Below are 27622 nucleotides of genomic sequence, written 5' to 3'. Positions count from 1 at the left end.
GATATGTAGGTTTGCAAAACGCAAAAAGGAGTTGTCTGAAATAAACAGGTGGGCGTGGTTGAGCATGATATGCACAGACAGCATACATATTTTTCAAAAAGGGTTAGCAGCCCTGTATGTACAACTATAGTATAATAGTATAGTAATTGGTCTATACCATGGGACTTCAATTAATTAAATATAAATCTTCAACATAAAGTACAAATTCCAAGTACTGTGAAAGATTTCTCATTTTCTGGGGACACCACCTGTCTATTCCTATAAATGTAAAAGCATTGCTCATTTGCCATCATCCTGAATCATTGTTCAATGCTATACAGTATGTATGTATGTATGTAATAATCAGCGTTTTCCCTAGGCATCCTGTATCCAGGTGAGCTACTCGGTTTAAAAATGGGCGTGGCCCTTTTATAAGACATGATTGCTACATGGTAATCCTTGACATTTTGTGAGCAATTAATCTTGTACATACAGTTGCTACTCCTAGGGTTAGTGTTTGTAGTGATGTTGATATTGTAAAAGAACTGACTGACATCATTTCTTTAAGTATTTATTGTCATACTTGAGTCACGTGACTAGTTGATATTAATGCTAATCAGGTTCAAATAGAAACCTGGAGGAAACCTTGCTGTATGTATGTATGTATGTATGTATGTATGTATGTCCTAGGGTAGAGCTGTCTACTACTAGGCGCGTCCACAGGTGGCGGATAGTGGAATGGCCTTCAGATATGGAGGTTAGCTGCGACATAAGCAGGTTTCCTGTCGAATAAGCAGTCGTGGACCAACAGCGGTAGTGTTAACAGGGAGGAGTGATGCAGCATGTGGCAGTGCTGCTTCGTCTAAATGCTCCAATATCCTATTGACAACACTACGACATGGCGAGAGCAGGCCGCCATTTCAAGGCCTGTGCCAGCGCGTAGTTTTCTTAAAATGAGCGTTGGTAGTGCTCTGTTTGTGGTCAAGGATCTGTGACTTCAAGCAGTTTGGCTGATGAGGCAAATGTGACTGGACCTATTCTATGCAGTTCAATGGCTCTGAGGGCAATCATACCGAGTAGCTTGTGACATACTCAAATGGCAGTTACACAGATCTCTCTCAGGTGTAGCTGGCAAGTCACATGCATCTAGACGCATAAGTTCTCTTGTTGCATCTCTTGCCCCAGAGATCTGTTTTGTGCGTTCTGGACGAGAGAGTGGGTTTGGATCTGCACACCCCTGGCTCACTATAATCTCTTCATTGTGCAGGTTCCTTTAGTGTTTCCTATTACTGGGACTTCTGTTCTCTTTCTTTAAAGTCTTACAGCGATAGAGGAGGGGCGACGATGACAGGCATAGGATGGTGTCGGGAGTCATCAGTCACGAATCTGCATGTAAGCGGTGCTAGCAAGATGGTCGTTTGTAGTTTACCTGGGGTGAAAACTACATCCGGTCCTACTAGCACGACTGAGCAGCACTTTTCAGTGAGAGCACTGCTCACCTCGAATGAGGAAGGACCTAGAAAAGGTGGTCTAAAAAAAGCTCACCCTGTTGCCACTTACCAGTTTACCGCGGCTGGTTAGTCGTCCAATTTTGCGGTCGAACAAAGAGGAAAACGGAACTTAAAGTTGCTTGTTGGAATGTAAGGACTCTTATTGACTCTAATGATCGGATTCAGCGCAAAACGGCAATTCTCTCTCACGAGCTAAAGCGTTATAGGATTGACATCGCTGCCCTTAGTGAAACTCACCTTGCGGACAACGGAGAGTTACGTGAAGTAGGTGGTGGATTCACAATCTTTTGGAAAGGTCGACCCGCTAGTGAGAAGAGGCAGTCTGGTGTTGGTCTTGCCATTAGGACATCTCTTGTAAATCGTCTCGATACTCTTCCAAAGGGCATCACCGATCGCCTTATGACTGTTCGTGTTCTTCTGACTTCACACAATTACCTAACTATCATCAGTGCCTATGCTCCAACTATGTGTGATACAATCGAGGCCAAAGAAAAGTTTTATGATGATCTGAATAATGTGATAAAGTCTGTGTCACCAAAAGACAAATTACTGCTTTTAGGAGATTTCAATGCTCGTGTTGGATCTGACCATGAAGCCTGGGCTGGCATTCTTGGCCACCATGGCATCGGAACCGAAAACAGTAATGGCACCCTTCTTCTGACCCTTTGTGCATCTCATGATTTAACAATAACAAACACATTGTTTCAACAACAAGATAAATACAAGACAACATGGATGCACCCGCGGTCGTCTCGTTGGCATATGATTGACTTTGCTATTGTTCGTCGGGCAGACGTAAAATATGTCAAACACACAAGAGTAATGCGTGGTGCATCTGCTACTGATCTATCTGATCATAGAATGGTGCGGATCAATCTCTTGTATACTATCAAGGCTCCTGCACGCCATCAATCCAAGAGTAAACAACAGAAGTTGAATGTGGATAGTCTAAGAACACTTGGCGCCAGAGAGAATCTCTGTGAGAAAATTTCTGAAACTTTAGGGAGTGTGCCTGCTTGTACATCTGCGTGTGATATTGATTCACAGTGGTCATGCTTACGTGATTCTGTTTATGATGCATCAAAACAGGTTCTTGGCATCCAAGGAAAGAAACATCAAGACTGGTTTGACGACAATGACATTGATATTTGTAATCTCCTTGACAGTTTACATCATAAGCATCGGGCGTGGTTGGCTGACAGGAACGATTATAGAAAAGCCAATGCTTATAGATCCAGCAAGAGATTAGTTCGATCACGACTTGGTGCTATGAGGGATGCATGGTGGGATGAGAAAGCAAAAGAGCTCCAGCTAGCCAGTGACCGACATGACATGAGGACATTGTATACTGGCCTGAGACAAATCTTTGGTCCAGAATTCAGTGGAAGTACACCACTTCGCACTGCTGATGAATCCTCAATGTTGCATGGTAAAGAAGACATCCTGGATCGTTGGGTAGAGCATTTTTCATCTGTTCTCAATCGGCCTTCTCGTATCTGTGAGGAAGCCATTGAAGCAATCCCACAGATGCCCCTTATCTCACAAATGTCTGACCCTCCTTCTATACTTGAAATTGGCAATGTAATTGCCAATATGTCAAATGGCAAGTCTCCAGGTGCAGATGGCTTGCCTGTTGAAGTCTTTAAACATGGTGGCCCCTTGCTGTTAACCAAACTAGGTGATCTCGTCAGAGAATGTTGGGAACAGGAGAGAGTCCCTAAAGCATTTAAGGATGCTCACATTGTGCATTTGTACAAGAAGAAAGGTGATAAATCTGACTGCAACAACCATCGAGGGATATCGTTGTTATCTGTGGCCGGTAAAATTATGGCAAGACTTCTTCTAGATCGTCTCGTTGCTCACTTAACGGAGAAGATTCTACCCGAGTCTCAATGTGGTTTCCGTTCAGGTCGCGGGACTATTGATATGGTCTTCTCTGCACGTCAAATCCAAGAAAAATGTAGGGAACAACACATGGATCTATTTATCGTTTTCATTGATTTAGTCAAGGCATTCGACTCAGTCGATCGTACGGGCTTGTGGAAGATCCTAGCCAAACTGGGTTGTCCAACTAAAATTGTAAATCTCATTGCGGCTTTTCATGATGGCATGGAAGCTAGAGTCATAGACAATGGTTCTATCTCGTCCAGTTTCCCAGTCAGCAATGGTGCCAAGCAGGGATGTGTCCTTGCCCCAACACTGTTCAGCATATTGTTCTCGTGTATGTTGAATGATGCATTGAAAGATCTCCGACCTGGCATCCAAGTCCAGTTTAGATCGAGTGGTGGTATTTTCAATCTTCGACGACTGAAAGCCAAAACAATGGTTTCTGACGTGATAGTTCGGGACCTATTGTTTGCCGATGACTGTGCAGTCTGTGCTCATACGTTTGATGACATCCAATGTATCATGAAGTGCTTCAATAGATCTGCAGAGCGTTTTGGTCTTTCAATCAGTTTGAAAAAGACCCATGCGCTTTTCCAACCTAAGCCTGGAGGCAGTCCAGTTCCTCCACCAATCATGGTAGGTGATCACCCCCTTACGTATGTCCAAAATTTCATCTATCTCGGTAGCTCTTTGTCAGTTGACACCACACTTGCCACGGAAGTGTCCTGCAGAATTTCAAAAGCTAGCTCAGCTTTTGGCAAGCTTTCCAGGAAGCTGTGGAATAGACATGATATTAAGCTGACGACCAAAATATCTGTATACAAAGCAGCCATCTTACCAACTTTATTATATGGCTGTGAGTCATGGACACTGCTCCGTCGAAATTTTGCTGTGCTTAGCAGCTTTCACATGAGATGTCTTCGTCGGATCTGCGGTATTAAGTGGGAGGATATGGTTCCAGACACAGAGGTACTTTCTGTAAGCAATATGTGTGGTCTGGAGTACTACCTCCTTAAATGTCAATTTCGTTGGGCTGGTCACGTTGTCCGAATGTCCGATACAAGAACTCCCAAACAACTTTTTTATGGGCAATTGGGAGAAGGGGCGCGACACCAGGGAGGTCCAAAGCTGAGATTTAAAGACTCTCTAAAGGCTAACTTGAAGAAATGCTCCATCAACCCTTCCAGTTTTGAGACCCTTGCAAAAGATAGGGCACTGTGGAGGAACCGTTGTCATAAATGCATTCAAAGTTTTGAGGAAAGTCGTCTGAAAGCTGCTAGAGCTAAGAGACAGTGTCGCAAAGACCAGCAGCGACTCCACCTTCAACAAGTTCAACAGCAACAACATCTGCAACAAATACAATCATCACATGTCAGTCCTTCTTTTCGTTGTCTGACATGTGACTTAGTGTGTCGCTCAAAAGCAGGACTCATGTCTCACATGCGACACAAGAAACATTAAAGAGTCATCACTGAAATCAGTGGACATACCATCATGTATGTATGTAAACCAAGTTCCCATCTTGGGGCAAAACACATACAGAATAAGATTTCAAAACACTACTTCAACTATAACTCCCTCTCCCTCCCTCCCTCTCTCTCTCTCTCTCTCACACACACACACACACACACACACACACACACAGACACACACATCTATACACATACGTACAGACTCTTATATGTTTGAACCATCTTTGTAGTTGTAATATGTTTTCTCTGTCTGTAATCTACCTAATAGTGACTAGGGACCTAGTAGTTTTTCTTCTGTGCCATAGTTTTGTTTTAGTCTATGATGGCAGGGGTCACAGTTACGCCTCGTGTATGTTACGGGAAGAAACAATACATGAATATATTATGTATGTTGTATGTATGTGATGGTACGCATGTCCACCGAACTCAGTGATGACTTCTCTAATGCCTCTTTTGTCTTTGGTGAGAGAGTAGACCTGCTTTGATTTGCAATGGCTGTTGCACGTTGGTCAGAAATGCATACTGGCATTCAAGTTGCTTTCAATGTATATATGTACTGTATCAGTACCACTATGTGTGTGAGTATGTATGTATGTGTATGCAATTGTTAAGTTAATGCATAGAGTAGTTTCACTACATGACCACTAAGCTAGATGCAAAATTGTAATTGCAATAAAGGCATGGTCTGTAGTAATCTCATTTATTTATTCAATAAAGGTATCTTATGTATGTATGTATGTATGTACGTATGTATGTACGTATGTATGTTAGCCCCAAACTTCCAGACCAGAAAGCGCGCAAAGCGCACGACTCTAGTCTGGAACAGAACGGTACTGCTAAGCCAATCAGCGTCTTAGAATCGGAATGTTGGTTCTAACTTCTGATTGGTTTAGCAGTACTTGGTACTTGGTTATGCTAAATGCATGCACGCTCCAGTTCTTCGATCTCTCAAGCTTACGGTGACAGGACTTGCACAACAGCGTCGGTAGACCATCACCTTTGACAACTGGTCGAGCAGTTATACTAGCTAGCAAGCTAGCCAATCTCCCTGCTGCAGAATCAAAGAGTCGTTGTTTCATGCCATCCACCAAGATATTACCGCAAACATGGCAGACGTCTCTTCTTTCATGAGATCCCATGGCGTTTACAAATGATATGTTTGCATAATGCAAAAGCACGCTATCTTTTCATCTAATTATTCTACTAGGTAAAACGACCATACCCTGCTATACTACCATTTAGCATAGCTTTTATAAGTACTTCGAAATTACTTCAGTACCATTTTGGTCCAGACTAGATGGCCTGCTTCATGTGCTCTCTGGTCTGGTCTGAAATTCAAGTCTAGTATGTATGCATAGATTGCTGTGATGCATAATGTATCACAGCAATCTACTCATCACTGTCTACAAGAATTCAAAAGTCTCACTTCAAGTATAGTAATGTGAAGAGATAACTGGTCACAAACTGCACCGCACCTCTTTTAGTTTACCTGCCCTGACTACCCATATAACCATCCATAATTATCTACATACAGCTTCACATTCTACCCTTTGGCTAAGGGTACTTGTCAGCTATATGGTACTAACATACATTAAATATTGCTTTAATACTGCTTTCCACACTCAGAAAATATGAAACGTATGCAGGTTGAGTTGTAGCTGTAGCCGGAGTAGACACTGGAGGACTGAGGAGAGTTTTTTCGTCTCTTGGCAGACTCAGCAAATCAGAAAATGTGTTGGGGCCAGGAAAGAGGACGTGTGTTTTGCCATGATGTAACATCACTCCAAGTATGTATTGGTCCAGAGTTTTGCACCACCCAGTACTTTGCACACGCCCATGGTCTACTAAAGTAGGATGGCTACCATGCATGCACTTACCACTAGCCATTAATTCACTTGCTGCATCTAGCTGCACACAACTACCATGCATATGTATCTAAGTGCAAAAGGACAAAATAACAAGTAGATGAACAAATTAACAGACAGCCATGCATACCCATAGTTCCCATTTGGAGACAGCTTTCTATTAATTTTCTGTGTCCTAGAGAAAGCTAAATATTACAATCTTGGGAAATTAGTCGCCTTGTCAATTTTACATGATTGTGGAGGGTTGCCAGTCTTCGCATCTGAGATATATTCATATATCTGTGGATGCAATATTGCAAACATTGAAACTTCAATAGAACATATTCCGGATGCCAGCACTTTAAATATTGCTAGAGAGGTGATTCAAAATAGTCACATTGATGCCTAAAACGCATAAAGTATGTTTCTAGATCTCACAAGCAGACTCAAGCCATCTTGAGGAGTTAAAGTGCAATGACAGGGTACTGACTGCCTTGTCAATGACGGCATTGGACCAACCTTGTCAATGAAAAAAAGAAAGGCTTCACTCTCTGCCCTGACCATGCACCACACTGTGCTAGCCACAAAAGGTCCATCACCCCAATGTCGTATCCATCTGTGGAGCTATCATTGAGAACAAAGTCCCTCTTCATATCGCCATGGAGCTTTTGGAAGGATCACAGACAGATGTGATCAATGTTGCTATTGCAAGCAGATATCTGTCCATGAGGGAACAAGTGGATATAGCTGTAGGATGTCTGTGTGGTGTGATGTATCTTCACCAGCTGCAGCCTGCTCTAGCTTCTTCAGGGAGACATTCACACTACCAACATTCCCATCAGCAAGAATATCGAAGCCAAAAACGGTGATCTGGGCTCTTGTCGCATCTCTGAGTTGCTTTCTGTTGGTCCTCGCAGTCCAGAATACATTGCACCAGAACAAGTTGTGGAAGATGGTGCAGTGGCCCCACACAACACAACACAAGCCGACATGTACAGCTTGGGATTCACGTTTGTTGAGTTATTCACAGAAGTAACTGCAGAGAGGAGAGTGCGTCAGAGGCAGTTTTGAGCTGTTCCTTACATTCCACTGCAGGACATTTGCTATGCTATGGCAAGAGAGAATCCATGTGAGCAGCTCTTATTCAAGTGAATGCAGTGAACCAAAATGACGAGTACACTTCATGTTCTCCCAAAAGGATGGTGAAAGGCAAGAAATGCAAAGAAGACAAAATGACACTTGTAGAGATGCGGTGGATGTGACTTCGGAGCAGATAATTGTGATGAATTTGTTTGTCTGTTTGTCGCAATTCATCCAGCTTTGATGGTTTTTATAAATGCAATAGATGATATTTCATGTGTGCAATGTGAGTTGACATCGAACTGTTTGGTAGTCTAGCAGTCAGTCTCACAGTTTTTACAGTTTGTGTTGACGCGAATTACAGTAAAACATTGACTTTAAATGAAGCTTTTTATACTTATTTAATTAAAATGTTGTGTGGCAGGCTGAATGTCAGTCAACGCTGCTATAAGATCATTTATCCAATGTGTGTGTGTGTGTGTGTGTGTGTGTGTGTGTGTGTGTGTGTGTGTGTGTGTGTGTGTGTGTGTGTGTGTGTGTGTGCGTGTGGCAGCAGTGGCATAGCTGTATTTGTCCATTCTTTAATCTACAACAATTTTCAAATACAAATTTAGCAACTTTTACCAAAATTTTTAGCAAATTTAATATCAATAATTTAGAAACATTAATATCAACAGTTCTTGTCCCAAATTAGTCTTGCTTAGCCAGACCCTTCCCCGTGTCTCTTTAGGCCATAATTTGGGCTGCATTGTCAAATCCAACTGGCAACACTGAGCAAATCGAATGTCCATGTTTGGGATGATGTGACATGATGACATTTATGTACAACACTTACCATCATTATCTAGTTAATTCAGAAAAAAAACTGATGCAGAATTTGATCTGGGAGATTGGCGTGAGTTAGTTGATAACAGCAACAGCTGCATAAGTAGGATCTAAAGAGCTATGTTCTAATTGTGGTGTTGATCACTATTCTAAAATAGACATACTGCCACATTGCTCGATCCAGTGATTTTCTCAACAACACACATGCATGATAGTATGGATGCACGTACATTGCATGATTCCTGTTTCGTGCTGGTGTCTGTGGACTGGAGTTCTACCTTCTCAAATGTCAACTCTGTTGGGCTGGTCATGTGATTAGGATTCAACCCTAAACAGCTTTTGAAATTAAAGAATGAAAAAGACAACAAGGCGGGCCACAATCGAGATTAAAGACTCTCTTAATTAAAGATAATTTAAACAGCTGTTCTAACTATAATTCTAACTGACTCTCAATTTTGAGAAACGTTCACAGATAGAGTCAAGTGAAGACATTGCTGCAATGTGTCACTGAAAATTTCTGAAGATGAACGAACTGCTGTGCTAGACAAGAGAAATGCCCTAAACAAAATATACGGTGTGACTACTCTCTACATTCATGCCTTAGATACAAAAAATCTTTGTCTAGTTTCTGTACACCAGTGTCCGATAATTGATGTATGACTCTACCTCATTTCTAGCAAAAACAACTATCCAAGAATTATGGTGGATTTATGGACTGCATTTTATACCTCATTTCCAACAAAACAATTATCGTGGCTTTATTGTCAACAATTAATAAAAGCAGACTAGATTGCACAATTAATTAAGCTACTACACACAAAGCATATGTTTATTGTGAGACTAGAGAGTTGATTTCAACACTAATCGAAAGCTTGTGCAAGGACGATGATTAGCTAAATATGAATTGTCATTGGTCCTTTCTTACATTAATAATAGCTGCTTCCTGTCTAGACAAGTGAGTAGAGACTGCCTTCAATTTAAGCTATGGAAAACCACCTGGGCTTCAAAGCATACCGCTCAGGTGATGAAGTAATTAGCTTCAGTCAGAATCAACATTCTCATCATTTCCTTCACAGACATAGATCTCTTCGCTGTCTGAACTTGAATCGTCTTCTCAGCCTGCATAATGATTCCCTCTAGGGCTTAGAGCAACAAGTAATCAGAGGCAATTAGCGACACCTCCTCTAGCCACTCCCTAAGCATCTAAACACTTCACCACAATTCCCATGTTGTCTCTAACTTTGGTATGGACTTCAGTAAGGATAGAAAACGCAACACTTATAATGCTAGATTATACCTAGAGACAAGATGCCTCAGTCAGTAGATGACCTTACAAGACTATGAAATAAGAACTAATACTAATACCAATACTGTCTTACCAAAAACACAACCAGAACCTAAATGTACGAAGCTATTTTGCCACACATAAGCTACTGTAGTTATCCAACGCCGTTTAAAATTAGAGAAAAAGTCATGGAGGTGACTAGCAGGGGAAAACGTCGACTTTGTCGATGGCATCCTTTTCGAGCCTGATCTTCTTCTTGTTCACTCTTACACTGCTGATACAGCCAGTCAGTGGTTGTGCAATATCACCGAATATATTCTTGGAGTTAGCCTTGCCTATCAGAAAACAACAAAACTGTTACAAGTTGGAAAATCTCAGGCTGGTGAGAAGACCCACATCATGCAGCTTCCACCCTGTTTACTCCTCTGTGTCTAATATCTAACATGTGAATGTTATATAAAGACTAGATAAACGACAGACAAATCAGACTTAGGAATTAGTAGGTACTTACCGAATTACCTCACATAGAACAGCATGCCGTTATAAGCAAATTTTACCAGAATCCGCTACAACTCCAGCTGGTACCTATAACGACATGCCGTTACAGGGTGAGATGCATATAGAGCGAGGTACGGCAGTCACAGTAATACGAGGCCTATCTTTTGATATTAATATTGCGGTAATGGAGGAGAGGTGTCAATGTGGAGGATGATGCTAATGACCACGTTGACAATGTTGCCATTGGTGAAGACTTTGACTCAAGTCAGCCGAAAGCCAGAAGCAGGAAATCCTACACAGTAGGATTCAAGTTGGCGGCCGTGGACAAGTTTGATCAGCTTGGCAGCCTGGCTGGTAAAATTACCTCATTTACAACTGCATGCTGTTGTACCTCGAGGTATAACGGCACCCTGGCAAAATTCGTTCCATAACGGCATGCCGTTCTATGTGAGGTAATACGGTACCTTTAATTCATGTCTCTTTACAATATGCAAAAACAGTATCGCACATCCCAGTCACATCTTTGGGATAGTCACCAGCTGACATTATCTTCCACATTACTGTAGGCCTTTGAAACAATTGTGTACATCGCTGTATGTGAACAAGGTCATATGTGAGAAGACATGCCAAGAAACAAATGCAGTCAAAGCTGCATAGGATTCCATTTTTTGACCATACAGTAGACCCTCTCATATCTGACCCCAACCCCCTTTGGGCAATCCAAGGAGAGACAGGGGTCAGATAAGTGAAAAGAACGATAAGCAAAGCGTCAAAGCTCACCATACCTTGGGAGTTGCAGTCCACTCTGACTTCTGCCTAGTAAATCCTGATTAACTTTTGACAGCAAGGTCCTAGAGACACACTGAACACTTCATTTTAGAGCTCATGTTCATGCCATTCTTTGGGCGAGCATTGCAGATGAACTTCCACCAACTTTGTTATGCAAATTGATTAAGTAGCTATTCTAACCATAGACAGCCCTCAATTAAAATACAAACCTACCCTTATGCTAATTACTAATTGCTCATTGGAAAAATGCTGGGAACATCTGCCCACTCACCAACCACACAAGCTTGGGGGGAGTCAAAGTGGACTAACTTTAGTGTTAAATGATTGAACTCAAGTCACACAACAGCATTAAGATCAGTAAGTTCATATGAACGCTCACAGACTTTATAAAAAAGAAACGTATAAACTACAAAGTCTGAAACGACCACGCGAGGTGAAAATTTCTTAAGGTCTCACAGTCTGTGCTTTCAAACACAGTATTGTAAGCCAAGTGACTAACATCACTAAGTTGCTAGTGAACAGAACAACATTGCTCTTCGCGAGATACTCTTTGATTCCATCTAAGTGGAAATTGAAATAATCTTGTTGCTCTTGAATTCTAAATACCCGTATTGCCCTTGAATCTTAAAATTTATTGCTCTCTCACCTTCTAAACATATCACTTAGGGCAGGGATACTGCCACAAAGAAACAAGGTACTGCAACCACTAATAGACTGAACAGAAACACCGCCATATAGCAATAACACATCCTCGCCCAATCAAATTGCCATGCTGACTACATTCAAACAGAGCCACACCTAGTGGGTACATGACATGTTCAAGCACAAGTTGTACAAGAAACGTTCTGTAGCATTTCAATCTTGATCTCATTGACTCTCGTTACTGCCAAAATATTCTCTCTAGCTTACAAAATTTTGAGCAGGCAGATGTCTAACACATTTAATCCTCCCCAAACTTCTTTGTGCGTGTCTACTGTAAACTACAAGCATGGAAACGTGCACTGTAGATGCAGGGTTCGAAAAATCCGGTCGGCAATTTGCCAACTAGAAATATTGGTAGTTTCTTGTCTTTTGCTGCAGCGGCTCTTGGATGTGAACCACCTGCTTAGCAGATGTTTTGCGTTCCGCTTTCTACTTCTACCATTTAGTGGCACCCTGCGACGTATGCCACCTATTTAGCACCTTCGTACATATCGTGTAACAACGTATCACCTAGCAATCTATTGCGAGTCACAGCATCGTTTTTACGAACTCTAGTAGACGCAGTGTGGATTACAGCCTCGGATGCGCTTCCATCACCACTACGTCAGGTATTGGTACCGCCTTTCTGGGCGGGAGTAAGTATGTAATCAAATTCTTCAGCGCTAGTCATACTAATGTTATTAGCTAGGAATTGAGCTTTCGATTGGACTTTGACGTTGTTCTAGCCTCTGTACTTGTCGATATTGCGATCTTAGGCCGCTGTCAAGCGTTAGTAAGAGATTGCAGCTATGCTAGAGAGCGTAGCGGTGAAATGGCAGATCAGAAATGGCACGTGCAGTGCATCATACGCCTTTGAACGCGTACACAGGTTCTCAGTGGTGATGGAAGCGTATCTGGGGCTGCAATCCACACTGCGTCTGGGGCGAGGCTAGACTCTAGTGCCTGTGCCGATCTGATTGGTCTGTGCCATCAGCTCCAGACAAATCCAACTAAAGACCCGAAGGCGCGTATAATTTTTCAAACAATTGTGGTCACTCCTATCCTTCATAGGCTACACCAACAAATCCAAGTCAACAGCTCTAACATCGACGAGACGCCCGTTGCGCAGCAGCTTCTCCCGAATGAAACATGAAATTCGCAGCCAATCGTAGTTGAAAGTGACGGCAACTGCTTATTTAGATCCTTTTCTATGCTGTTCAAAGAATCTGACCATCTTGAATTGAGACAAATAAACACTATTATGCAGATCTTTGCAAACGGTGGGTGTAGGAAGTGGCAAAACAAACAGCTTTTTCCCAGCAAGCTGCCTGAGTGTCTTTCTATCAAAAGAACTAGACCAAGGTGTACGTCCAGAAGCTCATACGTCTCCTAGTGCTACTAAGAAAGGTTGTTCAGACAAAAGTTTCTGCATGTGAAATCTAGGTGTTGAATGAAGCCACGGCGTTTCAGAGATTAACACAGCTAGCCATAGGAAACCACGTTGGGTGTGGGGTTTTCCCTCGGAGAGTTACCGGATGTGCTGTTCTCAGCAAATCAGTAGTGGCACTGAGTCATATAGAGAATTTAATTAAAAAACGCTCAATGAATGCTCATGTCTTCTTGATGGATAGCCAGGATGTGGATGTGATGACAAACCACATAATCACATTATTAACATTACAAAACCACTCAACCACATTTTGTTTGGCTGTAGCTATACAATTAGTGGAAAGTTTCAATAAAATATGGATACTCATACTATTACATAAAAAGAACACCAAGTATCACACTGTAGATTAATGTGTTTACTAGCCAATGTTCATCCAACATTACTGCAAATTCCTAGTTAGGTCTTAATTTAATTAATGTCAAACATGATAATCTGGGAAAGGGTCTCAACAGTGATATTAATGACTTGTTTACTTCTGGAATCTCTGACTTAGAAACTAGTGAAAGTTTGGCGACCAACCGTTCCTCTAGGTGGCCAAACTGGCGACCAGATTCAAATACATTTTTCGAACCCTGAGATGTCTGGCAATCAAAGGGTTTGCATGAAAAATCAAGTTTTTTATAGCAAGTGGCACTGCACAAGCGTATTAGGGACTGCCTTGATCAAATAAGTCATTTAGGCTCTCTCCCACAAAGCTCTATTTGCAAAAATCAAGCCAACTACCTGCTAAAATGTCTATCTATGTTGTATATCGAAAGCTCTGGCGGCTGAGACTTAAAAACATGCATAATTAAGACAAGACAAACAAGACAGACAGACAGACACATTGGCAATCTACTATAACCCTCAAAGTAGATGCACATTGTGAGGCTCAGATAACTATTTGGCATCACGCACTTGAAACAAAGACTGAGATAGGCACACATCGACCACTGACCACACTAGCATAACTAAAGGCCAAGCCTTTTCACACCACACTCCAATGAGGATTGGCTATCAAACCGAATTCAATGTGCATTCGCTCAAACCACATACAGAAAGGTGGTTGAAGTGGATTCAATGCACATCAGCTGCAGCATGTGGCACCATGCCTACCCTGGTAACCCACTCAGCTCTTCATGTCGGTATGGGCAGCAGATCTACGTTCCCTCTCTATCCTGTGATTATTGCGAAGATGGACGTACTTGTAACCAAAGATAGAGGACTATCAGTGCAAAGAGACTAGCAGCCATGATGACTGCATGTTCTACATGGGTAGGCCTGTTTATGATGTTTACTCAGATTGCATTTTGCTAGTGTGAAATGGGTTAATGTGCATTCAATGTGCATCCAATTCACATTTGCTACGAAGTTGATCACATGCCAATTGAAGTGCTTCAAGTGTGAACAGGCCTTAAAGCTGCAAATTAAATTGTCATACTTAACTAAACACCACTCCACAAGATTACTTACTTACGTAATTAATTAATTAATTAATACTACTTCATCAACTCTAGATGCAGGGTTCTAGCCAGGCATGCCAAGGCAGCGGTTCAGAGCTGACTAATACGCCTCCAACATACGAGCTACGAATGTAGTAGATGTACTGTACGCCACACATGCACATGTGCACTCCATTTCCAGAAGTTATGACAAAGGGGAGGGATTAGCTGCATAGTGTCCATTCATTAGGCCACACCGAAAAAATTCTACGTTTCGAGTAACCCGTCAGTTTTTTCAAATTCTTTTTGCGACAACCGTTTTGGCACATGTTGCATGCAAGTGTGTGTATAGTTCCATTGTGCAGTGCTCATCGGTACAATGCCAGACAGCACATATCCCCAAATTTAGCGCATATTAGAAAATTCGCCCTGCATATTTTTAAACATTTTTACATATGCAAATGATCACCATGAGAAGCCCTACAGAATGCCGTCGGTTTTGACCATGTGGTTTGCAAGATAAAAAGTGTAGATTGGTGAACGCTGATTGGCTGTCTAAAGGGTGTGGCTGCATTGTAATGGTTTGGCACATCATTGCCGTGGATACCGTATTCTCTCAGTCCTCTCACTTCCATCACCAAGGACACCACGCGTTGGAGTAAGATGAAGAAACAACTAGACAGGGTTGCAGCTATGAATGAAAAAAGGTTGAAGCTTAGACCATTTGAAGAGGAAGGGGGCCCTTTGGAACCAGAGTGTCATGCAAAGGCAGGCACTGAAACATTAGACGGGGACAGCGATTCGGTGCAGTCTGTTAACGATGAAGATGTTTGGAGTTGTCTGGATGACTGGATAAGAGCTTTGAGAATTGTAGATACAAAGATGCTGTTGTTGTTGCTTTTTGAGTTTTACCGTAGGGAGACATCGCAGACTGTCAAGAGGGCCGTAGGTGTTGTGTCGCAGATAGTACACAAAAATGAGGGGACCATCAGAGATTGGCGGAACAACTTTAGATGCAACTGCGGTAAGTTTCTAGATGGCAAAGGTCACTATCAGTGGAGCAGCATCATGCATGATGAGGAGTGTCGACGGAAAGCAACTAGGTCGGCTCGACAGCACAGCTGCACGAAGGGAAGGCCTAATATCACCGCCTCTGACTTCTGCTGCTACATTAACACTGACCTTCTACCCAACACCTCCCATACTCCAGGTTTTTCGACGAGAATTAGTGTGAAAACAGCATGCAGGTTTTTGTGTGACCTAGGTTTTTAGCGAGTGGATTCGAGCAAAAAGGGCATGTACATTGACAATCACGAAAGGCAAGATGTTGTAGAAGGACGTACTAGATATTTAGACTGTGTGCATGCAATAGAACCTAACCATCTACCTCCTCCCAGTCCATCTGATGTTTTGCAGGAACACCAGTCTGATCATATGAAGGACCAAGTAGCCACTAAAGGGTTAGTTACAATCTTTCATGATGAGTCAACTTTTCGGTCTCACGAGGACCAGCATTACACGTGGTGCCAGCCAGCCAGACTGCAATCAAGCCAACGTCAAGAGGTTTCGGTAGGATGGTAAGCAACTTCATCGATGAATATAGTGGTTATCTAAAACTGAGTCCCTCAGAGGTGGAAGGAGCCAGAGTTATTAATCCAGAAATCACTAATGAGGCTAGGCAGATTATAGAATACGAAGGGAACAGGGACAGATACTGGACGGGTGACAAGTTTATGTCTCAAGTAAAACGTGCTGTGGCTATTGCAGAGATCAAATATCCTAGTCAGAGTTATGCTCTGTTGTAGATATTTGATCAGAGTTGTAACCATACTGCAAAATCACATGATGCACTAGTTGCTAGTCGCATAAACATGGGATTAGGAGGAAAAGAACAGCACCTTGTCACTGGGGAGGGAGTTCTGAAGGGTCTAAGAATGGTCTTAACAAAGCGTGGCATTAATGTTAGTAATGTGTGTAGAGATCAGATGGTGTCTGTCTTGTCTGAGCATGATGATTTTGCAAATGAAAATCTTTGTAGAGTTATATTTAGAATCTAGAGGCCATTATTGTTTGTTCATCCCTAAGTATCACTGCAAAATTAATCCTATAGAGAGAGTGCGGGGGAATGCGAAAAAGTATACTAGGACATATTGTAATTATTCAATCACTGGCTTGCGTAAAACCATGACACCTGCTCTAGGGACAGAGAAGGCAAGAGGACTGGAAAGGAAGTGGGAGATGCTGTAAAGTTGCACAAGAGTCATCGAAAGGTCAAGGAGAACAGATAGCTAGCATTTCTATTGAACTCAAGTGTTTAGACATGTTGTAATAATGTTTCAGTCGCATCTTGTATTATGTACATTAATCACGTGACCAATTGTATATTTTAGTATCATGCCTATGAGTGTCATTCACACTGCACCTAGAGAAAAATTTAAAAATGTGCGTCTGTGGATATTTCGCCCTGTGTATCTAATAGCGTTTGGTACACTTCTGAATTCGAATAGCGCGTGCATGAAAAAATTATAGGGCACAAAGTAAGACCTTTAGTGGGGCCCTCTTGCAGTTAAACTCAAAATTAATAAACAATCTCAAAAATTCACTTTTGCAGTTTTGTTGCACATCATGCTGACAAACTTTCGAGTTCTCAACCACTACGGCAATATTTCTATTTTTGTAGGAAAATACGGGAACCTGAGGAGGCAGTGTCACTTTTCTCGCCTTGAGAGAGTGAAACTCTTCTGTTTATCAAATTAAGCTCCATCATTAATTGTAGAATTCTGTGGGCCGAAGAGTCGTCTCTACGGAATCCTTAGCATGGTAATGTCAGTTGACAATGCACGGCGGCTGATGTCTGTGCACACACATCAGATTCAAGAACTCGCTATGATGTAGTGCCAGATGACGATGTTGGATTGCATTTAGAGTTTGGTAGATGTCACGTATTTTTTACTTTACAGGCTGCCACGGCATTGACTTGTCAACAACTTTCGGCTGAAAGTGTAAACAACGTGCTGATGTGGAATTTGTCAGAGCAGCGTCTTCCCTAGCCACCTACATCTGGATCTGGCGGCACAGATGGATCTTCTGGTTGCCGACGTTATTGATCTCCTCAGGACTCCTGGCCACACATTCCTGGTTACATCTCTGTGACAGTGAGGGTATGTAAGTCGTGTGGTCCATTGCTCGCATGCTGTGGATGATCAACAGCCACCATGAAAGTTTACTCTGACAGAATTTAATGTATGCATTAATTAAATGATTTGTAAAAAGAAAAAGGTTGAGGAAGTTAAAAAATTCCAACCAACTGACTGATTTTTGCGTTAGGTTACCCAAAACAAAGAACTTTTTCAGTGCAGCCTTACCTGTTGAAAATGAGGGAAAAGATGGAGACATGTCAATTCTGAGTCTCTAATCGCATACCTATAGTATTGTAATTGGATTTGTTGCCTAGTAATAGTAATGAGACAGGTTCTTATAGCGTGGTACAGTAGGTAGCCTAAACCACTCCCTCAAACCAGTGGTAATTTTTCAGAAATTTGCAGACATTGCATGCCATGCCCACATGCCAAAACTCATGTGCCACACCAATACCGATACGCCTTCCAAAACTCATGTGCCACACCAATACCGATACGCCTTCCAAAACTCCTGGCTAGAACCCTGCTGGTACTTAGCAAAGCCAAGTCAATGCTAAAAGTCTTTGACTATATGGTATCAGCACTGTAGATTATGCAACATTTGATAGCTAGTGCATTACTGGCTTACCAATGTACCACTGTTTGTTGGCTCTGAATGTCACTTCTCTGTCTTCACTGTCACCCACGACCATAGTGACTCTTCTGTTGCCATCTAATTTGAGTTCCGCCACATTACCTTTCCTGGATTATATACAAAAGAGTACTGAACAAAAGCTTGTTTGTCATGTAACGTTCCGCCTTTACCTTCTGAACATAACTTTATGCCATTTGCCATCGCTAACTGTCACACTGTGTATCAAAACGTTAGTTCCAGATCCCAGGTCCATCCTAACAAAGACAAACACCAGAGTTGAATACGTATGTCAATGGCTGTTTCACAACTAATTGTCAATGTTCCTATAACACAGTAGTCTATGATCCAACTCCAGAATTGTAACATGTCGCTACACCCCTTGTCCAACTTATATATTTCAGTGGATTTGTACTAACTTAAAGGTGCTTATTGCAAATCCGAATGTTGCCTTTTTATTACAGTGTCCTAAATAGGAGAAACAGTAGACGAGCTTGTTGCCATAGCAACCACACAGCATACACTTGTTTTCTGTGTAATTTAACCACTTCTTGTCAAGAAAACTTTACAACATCATCACGTATTCTACTGCAATTTATTTGTTATCTATACAGTAGCAATCATCTGAAACACAATAATTCACTTAGTTAATGACTTGACGCGATATGCGAGTGGTTGAGACGTGGCACCTGTCGTGATCAGTAGAGTACTATCTTTCTAATTGACTAATAGTTTTCTAATTTATTAAGAAGATCTACCAGTGTTCGAAAAATGTGTTTGAATCTGGTCGCCAGTTTGGCCACCTAGAGGAACGGTTGGTCGCCAAACTTTCACTAGTTTCTAAGTCAGAGATTCCAGAAGTAAACAAGTCATTAATATCACTGTTGAGACCCTTTCCCAGATTATCATGTTTGACATTAATTAAATTAAGACCTAACTAGGAATTTGCAGTAATGTTGGATGAACATTGGCTAGTAAACACATTAATCTACAGTGTGGTACTTGGTGTTCTTTTTATGTAATAGTATGAGTATCCATATTTTATTGAAACTTTCCACTAATTGTATAGCTACAACCAAACAAAATGTGGTTGAGTGGTTTTGTAATGTTAATAATGTGATTATGTGGTTTGTCATCACATCCACATCCTGGCTATCCATCAAGAAGACGTGAGCATTCATTGAGCGTTTTTTAATTAAATTCTCTATATGACTCAGTGCCACTACTGATTTGCTGAGAACAGCACATCCGGTAACTCTCCGAGGGAAAACCCCACACCCAACGTGGTTTCCTATGGCTAGCTGTGTTAATCTCTGAAACGCCGTGGCTTCATTCAACACCTAGATTTCACATGCAGAAACTTTTGTCTGAACAACCTTTCTTAGTAGCACTAGGAGACGTATGAGCTTCTGGACGTACACCTTGGTCTAGTTCTTTTGATAGAAAGACACTCAGGCAGCTTGCTGGGAAAAAGCTGTTTGTTTTGCCACTTCCTACACCCACCGTTTGCAAAGATCTGCATAATAGTGTTTATTTGTCTCAATTCAAGATGGTCAGATTCTTTGAACAGCATAGAAAAGGATCTAAATAAGCAGTTGCCGTCACCTTCAACTACGATTGGCTGCGAATTTCATGTTTCATTCGGGAGAAGCTGCTGCGCAACGGGCGTCTCGTCGATGTTAGAGCTGTTGACTTGGATTTGTTGGTGTAGCCTATGAAGGATAGGAGTGACCACAATTGTTTGAAAAATTATACGCGCCTTCGGGTCTTTAGTTGGATTTGTCTGGAGCTGATGGCACAGACCAATCAGATCGGCACAGGCACTAGAGTCTGTAAAAATGATGGTGTACTAGAGAATAGCAATGACTCGCAATAGATTGCTAGGTGATACGTTGTTCACGATATGTACGAAGGTGCTACATAGGCGACATACGTCGCAGAGTGCCACTACATGGTAGAAGTAGAAAGCAGAACGCAAACATCTGCTTAGCAGGTGGTTCGCATCCAAGAGCCGCTGCCCCGAAAGACTAGAAACTACCAATATTTCTAGTCGCCATATTGGTGACCACACTGTTCGTTTAGTCGTCAGTCATCTAGAAGTGGTAGCCATATGGCGACTTGGAGACCGGATTTTCGAACCCTAATCTACATTTGAACAACTCTAGAACATCCAACAGTAATTACCAAAAAGCAAATTACTCCAAGAGTCATCATCGCCGCTTGACATCATGTCGGTGTAACATATTTCACAACAGTCTACCTGTTTGTTACTGCATACCTCACTTCAGTGCACTCTAGTCCATTGCCATGACATCTGGCCTAGCTAGCGACCATGCAGGGAAGTGGTCCGACAAGATATTCAAGGACAGTTGCCAGATTCATTTTCCTAGTCTGTGCTACAACTACCATTCGAGAACATATAGCTTTATCTGCTTTCAAAACAACAGTTGCTTTGATGTTTTGACTCTGCTCTTTTGAGTCATTGCAACGAAGGTCTGGAGATTTTGCTTTGGTAGAGAGTCAAATATGCTTCCGCATCTATTCACAAATCTATTGTTGATAAACTCCGCACGTGATCGACCTCACTCGAATGCAGTTTCCAAATCCGCTCTGACTTTATCTGTAGCAGAAATTCCAGATGACAAAAAGACAAGATCATTACCATTTGCTACATCAAACAGGCTTTCATCTCGCTCGAGTCTCATAGGTTGTGTCTCTTTGTGCGCTACTGACGACTCTTCAACCAAACCAGCAAGAGTGCGACAAGATTTTGTCATATTGGCACGATCATGTGCTGTCAGAATCCAACGCTGAAATGCTCCTTGCTTCGTACTGAATCCTACTATTCCTCCAGTTGATTTCGTCTCTGTTAACAAACTGCTTAATCGTCTGATCTACTGCGACTTAAGCAAATCTGGATTCCTTTGATCTTTGCACTACAAAGTCTCCATTCTGAAACAAATTCTCTACTTGTGGATGACTGCTCTTCAGATTCAACATGTCACACCAATAAACAGATAAGTATCTAGCATAGTTCTGACGATCGTAAGCAAAGCACCAAGTTAGAAAATCCTTGATACATGCCAAGTGTAGATTCAAATTTCCGGTCTGCGTAGCCCTTATTAAATTTAGTACAACTTGTACCAGTTCAATATACGACAACCAAAAGCAACCTGTTGTCAACAAAGCAGTGCTGCAAAATTTAAGAAAATTTGTGTACAATTGGATAAAGCCATCGCACTGAACAACTCTTTCATACGCATACTCCGACTGTCGAGTTCTAAGGTCCTGTAGCCTATTAGTGACATCTTGTAGACTCTGCCCATCATTCTTGAAGTTGTACCAGTCAGCTTGCAGTATTGCTTCAAAGACTAACTTGTAAATTTGTATCCTTCGGTTGTAATGTTTACCAGATACTACAGATGAAACTGATCTTAATGCTAGAACTCTGGACTCCACTAGAAGTCAGAGAAACCAGAGCATTACTAGCAAAATGTGGAAGCTCCCCATCCTTAACACTACCGAACTGAATTGCTGTGCGTTTTTCCAGTTGCTTGATCTACAACCACTACAGTGTCTTCTTGTCCCAATTGCCGTGTCATTGATAGACTTGCATAAGAGTATACACTGTGTCGAGCTGCGTTGGAGGTGCATAAGTTACTGGAAGATAACCAACAGCACTGACTGGAGGAAGTTGCAATCAGATTCTACTGTTGAACCCAGACCAACCAGATACAGTTTGCTCCGCATTGTACTGAAGGAAAAGCCCAACACAATGCCTTTTTGGAGAAAACATTGGTGTGCTTTAAGTTAATTAAGAGAATTGCCAATGATTGAAGGATCCACTATGTACGGCTGTGGTTGACGTTTTCTGATGTTGGAAGGCATAGGAGTAGACGGTATGGCGTGCACTGTACGGTGACGAATACAACCATAGTGCATTGTCTGGTGACAGTCCATTGCAAGACGTAGACCTACATCTGCATGACAATACTGTTTTTGTGCAATGGGTTGTTCCTTTTCCAGACAAAGTCTCATCGCACAAGTCAATGTTATCCCAACAGAAGGTGGCGAAACGACCTTGATGGACAACACGTGGAAGTTTTATGTCTGCAGACTGCTGTTCAATAAGAACTCTTTCTGCTACTGCAGTCTCTATCTCTTGCAGCTGCGGCACCAATACTCCATGTCCACACCTGTTGAGCAATTTGACAACTTAGGTGCTTCCTGTTAAATGATGTATAGTCACAGGTAACGCAATGCGCCTTGGAGGTTTGATCCTTCCTCCAGAAGCGGTAAAGATCATGTCGTATGCAAGTGACATAACTCATCTATGCAGATCAGATTCAACTTTGACAAGTTCGGCAGATATTGGTGTATGACTTAAGCCACCACACGAAGTCTAGGCTAGAAAATTGTACAAAATACTTGGTACCGGGAAACTCTTTTGAGCAAGCTAAATCTGGTGGCAAAGCAACTTTAGACCATATCAACATCATCTCCTGACGCAAATAGGCTGCCACTCTGTATACTTCACGCACAGCAGTATTAACAGACGGTTCTTCAAAGGAGCTACAAAATTCAGGAGAAAACAAGACATCTCTCTCGCTTTCAGAATGTGTTTTCATATCAATTTATTCATCTTCCAGGTCTTCTCTAAGTATTTCATCAAGTTATTAATGTCAATAGTAGACATGTAAACAAGTGTTGAAAGCAAAAAATTTACTTGCTGGGAAAACATAAGTTGTTCCCAAACGTTGCCTTTAGTCTCCGTTTTAGCTTCTCGGCACGGTAAGACGAACCTTCTGCTCCATTTTCATTCAACAGAAATACGTAACGTCTTACGAGTTCTGGCAGAGGAACAATTTTGTGATAACAGTATCTTGTACTTCAGCAACTGAGGTGGCATAGGTATTCTGGTAAATATCAGTTTACTCTTCAGGACGGTCTCTCAATCTGTCTAGCGTTTTCTTGTTCTTGTAACAAGTGGGAAGATACAAAATATCGCAAGCGATTGCGTCGACAGCAGATCCACTCATAGCCAAAATCATTCGTTCATCTTGCCGCAAATTTGCTGCCTCACATAATTTAGAGTGCTGCATAGTCGCAGTTTTTCGTTAACCCACCTGTTCTATTTGTCTTTCTTCATCATTTGGCAAATTATGCATTCCGTGGGACTTGCCCATGTAATGACGCACGCGACAGAGGTCGACGTTCGACAAAGAGGATTTTCAATTTTAGTTTTAGATGTGTAATGCTGGTAACAGGTACGATGATATTCTGCTGCCTCCGGTTGCCTGTAGTGTACGTCTCCAAATTGCACCATAGGTGATCTTGTTGATCTTGTCATTTGGCAGCGGCATTGAGAACAGTAATCCAACTTTTGTCACTGACCTGAATAGTCTTTTACAGAGCGGCAATGGCTCACGTGAACGACTTGATTGTTGTACCATCTCAACTATAGCAGTATTATCTGCAGTACTGCTACCATCACGATCTGAGTCTGCACTGCGTCTTCCAATAGCACCACTTGTTTCTTCAGTTGACATGCGAATGTACCGCTGAAAAATCTACTGTTGTGGAGCTACTAGGCTACTGTCTCTTTATATATACGCCGCCTACTTCTTCTAGTAACATCATTTTAATAACCTAAATGCATCCATTACATTTGATGCTACAGCTGTACTCTGTACTTTGATTCTGTAAATGACATAGTTTTTAGATGCTGAGTGCACGCACCTCCATTACATAGCTCCAACGTGCTAGTGGTCTCTAAACACTTTCACAACGTCAGTGTAGTCGAACTTACTGGTTTAGTGATTTCCTACATCAGGCTGACGTCGCTTAATTCGCATTCCTAATTGAACTTAATATTTAGACATTATACTGTATTTAGCTGCATGAACAACTGTCAAACACGCGATGACCACGGTAAAGACTGCTAGTACTGCGCAACTCAAGGCCTCCGAGTACAGATCCCAAGTGCACAATTGAAAGTCCTCAAAATCTCTAGCTTGGGACAAAAATTGTAAGGGGCAACATTTGTAATTCTCTTTAATATGAGTCAAACAACATCATAAAAGCAACGAATTAACTAAAGTCGGACAAGGGGTGTAACAATGGTCATGTTTTAGACAGATTTTCAGCTTTGGATCATAAACTACAGATGTCATTACACCAGCTCACCTTGCTTGCACCCTTCCATTCATCACTTGAATAAGTATGTGGCCTTGTTGTGGTCGTCTCTATAAACAATTCTGTTGACACCTTTATCAACATGTTTGATATTAAGTCACCTGTTGCACCCACATCAGAACACCATTGGGGAGTATGGTCTTAAAGCAGAATGTCACCACGTGCTTCCTGCAATGTCAAAAATAAAGGTACACATAAGCAATTGGACAACCAGATATATAACAGCCAATAGAGATAAGAAACAAACAAGCAAACAGGCAGGTGGGCCATGCAGACAGATCAAATTGGCCAAGACAAGTAGCAGTGCTTTTACTTTGATCTCTTGAAGAAATGTTGATCAAAGTTCAATGTTGAAGATGAGAACAGTTTAACAGCCCCCCTTGAGCAAACCTCATTCCAGTCCGTTTTATGATCATCTTCATGTGATGTATGTTCAGATGACGACTCATTTGACTTATCAACTACCTGTATCTCTATGGTGTCGCCAGTCTCTTTCATATGTACATGGGTCCCATCATGATTTCCTTCTCTTACACCCGGTTCATCACGCAATTCTTACAGACACACCAAAACACGATTACGTTGTTATTAAAACACGATTATGGTCTAATGATAAGCAGTTGTGTGGTGTGTGCAAGTACGCACACATGTCTTTCTGTCTGTCTGTCTGTCTGTCCATCTGTCTATCTATCTGTCTGTCCATCTATCTGTCTGTCCATATGTCTGTCCATCTATCTGTCTGTCCATATGTCTGTCTGCCTGTTGCAGTTTACCAGTTAGTGCAAACACTCAAGTACCATCATAGTCACTAATACTTGCAGTAGCAATCCAGCAAGTATTACTACAGGAACACGGTCACGATTGTCCTCAGACTCATGTGGATGTGCTCACCTTCCCGCCGAATTCAAGTTTCTCCCAAATAAATAAAGCTTTCATCAAAAGCACTCTTGGAATAAGTCTTGTCTTATCTTTTTCGGCACATTTTGAATTAGAACACGTGGCATGCAGCTAAGACGTCCACCATGCACGCTTCTTTTATTGAAACATATGATTCCTCGTCTAGAAGCAGTGGCAATGCCCAAAAAGGGCTGGACAATCATGACCTTATGCACCTCTTGGGATTTGCGGTTCTTGCACATTCCAGAGTTGTAAAGTAGAACACAGCCTCACTTACACAAAATTAGAGTGTCTTTTGTCTAAAGAATGCTCAAGAGCCGACTGACTGACCAGCCAAAGACCAGCAAAACCCGTCATCCCGTATATAGCAATCCACTACAATTGACTGGTCCAGCTACATCATCTTTTCTTTAGCTTCATCATCAGACTTACTTGACAGTACCTCGAAAATGCCATGCAGATCTAACTTTGCACAGAATCTAAAGGGAGACTGGAACAATCCACATGCGCAAGCAGTGTCAATGAGCATGCACATAATCGTGACCATGTTCCTTTAATCCTATAAAATGATTGCATATATCTAATGTATAGTATACTTACGTTTGGTCTCAGTTGGGGCTCCATCAAAAAAAAAAAAACTAGTACCAGAAACCTCCACTTGCCGTACTGTTGGACTCGCTGTGGCAAACTGTATAAGCACCTCTTCAGAGGGTGGTTCATCTGAAAGTAACCCTTCAATAGGCAGTATATCTGAATGTGCACGTTGCACCTTACCTATTCCTGCAATTTGACGATAACCAAAGCTGCCAGCTCTACACTCTCCATCTGAAATGCCATCTGTTGAACTACAATACTCTGCTAATCGAGGACTTGACTGACATGTGCACCAACGACAAGCAGCGGCTACAACCGGTTCTGGAGAACCACATTGGATATCGTGGATTCTCTTACTGAAGTACTTTGTGAAGTCTCTTCCAAAATGATCTTTATCTGATGGACTGTGCCTTTTCACCTCGTTGATGTCCCACGCTACTCCACAAAGCATCCATGCTAAATCGATGTAATCGGATAAAGTGCTGCCATGCCCAGAATCGTCTATACTTTTACCACCTACTGGTAATGGGTCATCACCGTGACGAAGAATAAATGCTGGATAGTTTGCAATTCTAGGTCCAACACCAATTGCTGCTGTGCCATTGTCTGACTCAAAAGAGTTAGTAACAACTACATCAAGTCGAATGGATGATGCACCAAGGTAGGCCAATAGTGACGTTTTGTTGACTCTGTTCATCACATTATCCCTGTCTTCATCAGTCACTAAAACTATGATTCTTTCGACTCCGCTCACCTGTGGTGATCTATTTAGATATTCGGCTGCCATTCGAATTGCCATATATCCATCCTCAACCTTTCCATTGTGATACAATTCAACGAAGTCGAACTCGATGGCCTCACTACTCTGTACCAACCAATAACCATGTTCATGTGGTACTCGATCATGGCTTGCAAATACTAATAATCCAAACTTGTTCTTTACTCCTGACACTCCAATTTGATAATGATCTCTCAGCCTACTGTTGGTTTCATCGATAAACGCGGAGTTAAACCACTCATGGTCATCTACCATTGAACCACTTTCATCAATGGCAAAAATAATCTCAACAGCAGTGCTTTGACGAACGCCTCCTGTTTCTGGTTCAAACGAACGGAAATGGTATTCTCCTACTTTCACGTCCTTGCCATCAATGAAGCATGCTGGCAACAAAGCATGACAAAAGGAATATTAGAAATCAAATTCATAAATAGAAGTGTTGTTGCAAGTGCGTCGCAGAAAATGTGCATGTGCATGATCTAGTGGTAAATAGAGAATATATACATATATATATATATATATATATATATATATATATATATATATATATATATATATATGTATATAAAGGAGCTGTCGTGTTGCGCATGCGTGCGTGTGTTCGTATGTAGAAGGATCTCCAGGACAGCGAGTCCAATCACCGCCGAATTTGGCCCATGCACGCC

At 41.8% G+C, this 27622-nt stretch overlaps 3 protein-coding genes across 3 annotated transcripts; 2 read left to right on the top strand and 1 right to left on the bottom strand.

The window, feature by feature from the left end:
* The first annotated feature begins 717 nt into the window (after positions 1-717).
* LOC134181704 (uncharacterized) lies at positions 718-3259 on the top strand. Its single transcript, XM_062648972.1, has 6 exons — positions 718-736; positions 966-1055; positions 1102-1194; positions 1247-1371; positions 1656-3168; positions 3249-3259. Exons 1-6 carry the CDS (start codon positions 718-720, stop codon positions 3257-3259), a joined length of 1851 nt encoding a protein of 616 aa, XP_062504956.1.
* Positions 3260-9858: 6599 nt separating this feature from the next.
* On the bottom strand, positions 9859-27420 carry LOC134182148 (uncharacterized). Its single transcript, XM_062649504.1, has 8 exons — positions 26360-27420; positions 26186-26305; positions 25002-25242; positions 24790-24856; positions 24680-24738; positions 18667-18750; positions 18491-18603; positions 9859-10218 (listed from the first exon to the last, which is right to left on the bottom strand). Exons 1-8 carry the CDS (start codon positions 27210-27212, stop codon positions 10082-10084), a joined length of 1674 nt encoding a protein of 557 aa, XP_062505488.1. The 5' UTR covers positions 27213-27420; the 3' UTR covers positions 9859-10081.
* Positions 14410-17177, top strand: LOC134182208 (uncharacterized). Its single transcript, XM_062649585.1, has one exon. It carries the CDS (start codon positions 15386-15388, stop codon positions 15992-15994), a length of 609 nt encoding a protein of 202 aa, XP_062505569.1. The 5' UTR covers positions 14410-15385; the 3' UTR covers positions 15995-17177.
* Positions 27421-27622: the final 202 nt, after the last annotated feature.

The sequence above is a fragment of the Corticium candelabrum genome, chromosome 7 (genome assembly GCF_963422355.1).
Source record: "Corticium candelabrum chromosome 7, ooCorCand1.1, whole genome shotgun sequence".
Taxonomy (NCBI): Eukaryota; Metazoa; Porifera; class Homoscleromorpha; order Homosclerophorida; family Plakinidae; genus Corticium; species Corticium candelabrum.
The sequence above is the reverse complement of the archived record's forward strand: the minus strand, read 5'-3'. Positions and strand labels throughout refer to the sequence as shown.

What these genes read in the sequence shown, in the direction of transcription:
- LOC134181704 (XM_062648972.1), top strand. An exon ending in TCTGAGGGCAATCATACCGA is followed by an intron (nt 1,056 to 1,101) that starts GTAGCTTGTGAC and finishes GATCTCTCTCAG; the next exon opens with GTGTAGCTGGCAAGTCACAT. An exon ending in TGTGCGTTCTGGACGAGAGA is followed by an intron (nt 1,195 to 1,246) that starts GTGGGTTTGGAT and finishes TTCATTGTGCAG; the next exon opens with GTTCCTTTAGTGTTTCCTAT.
- LOC134182208 (XM_062649585.1), top strand. Translation starts at nt 15,386, where the DNA reads ATGAAGAAACAACTAGACAGGGTTGCAGCTATGAATGAAAAAAGGTTG.
- LOC134182148 (XM_062649504.1), bottom strand. Translation starts at nt 27,212, where the DNA reads ATGGTAGATGACCATGAGTGGTTTAACTCCGCGTTTATCGATGAAACC. An exon ending in TCGTCAAATTGCAGGAATAG is followed by an intron (nt 26,306 to 26,359) that starts GTAAGGTGCAAC and finishes GGTTACTTTCAG; the next exon opens with ATGAACCACCCTCTGAAGAG. An exon ending in AGCCCCAACTGAGACCAAAC is followed by an intron (nt 25,243 to 26,185) that starts GTAAGTATACTA and finishes TGTGTCTGTAAG; the next exon opens with AATTGCGTGATGAACCGGGT.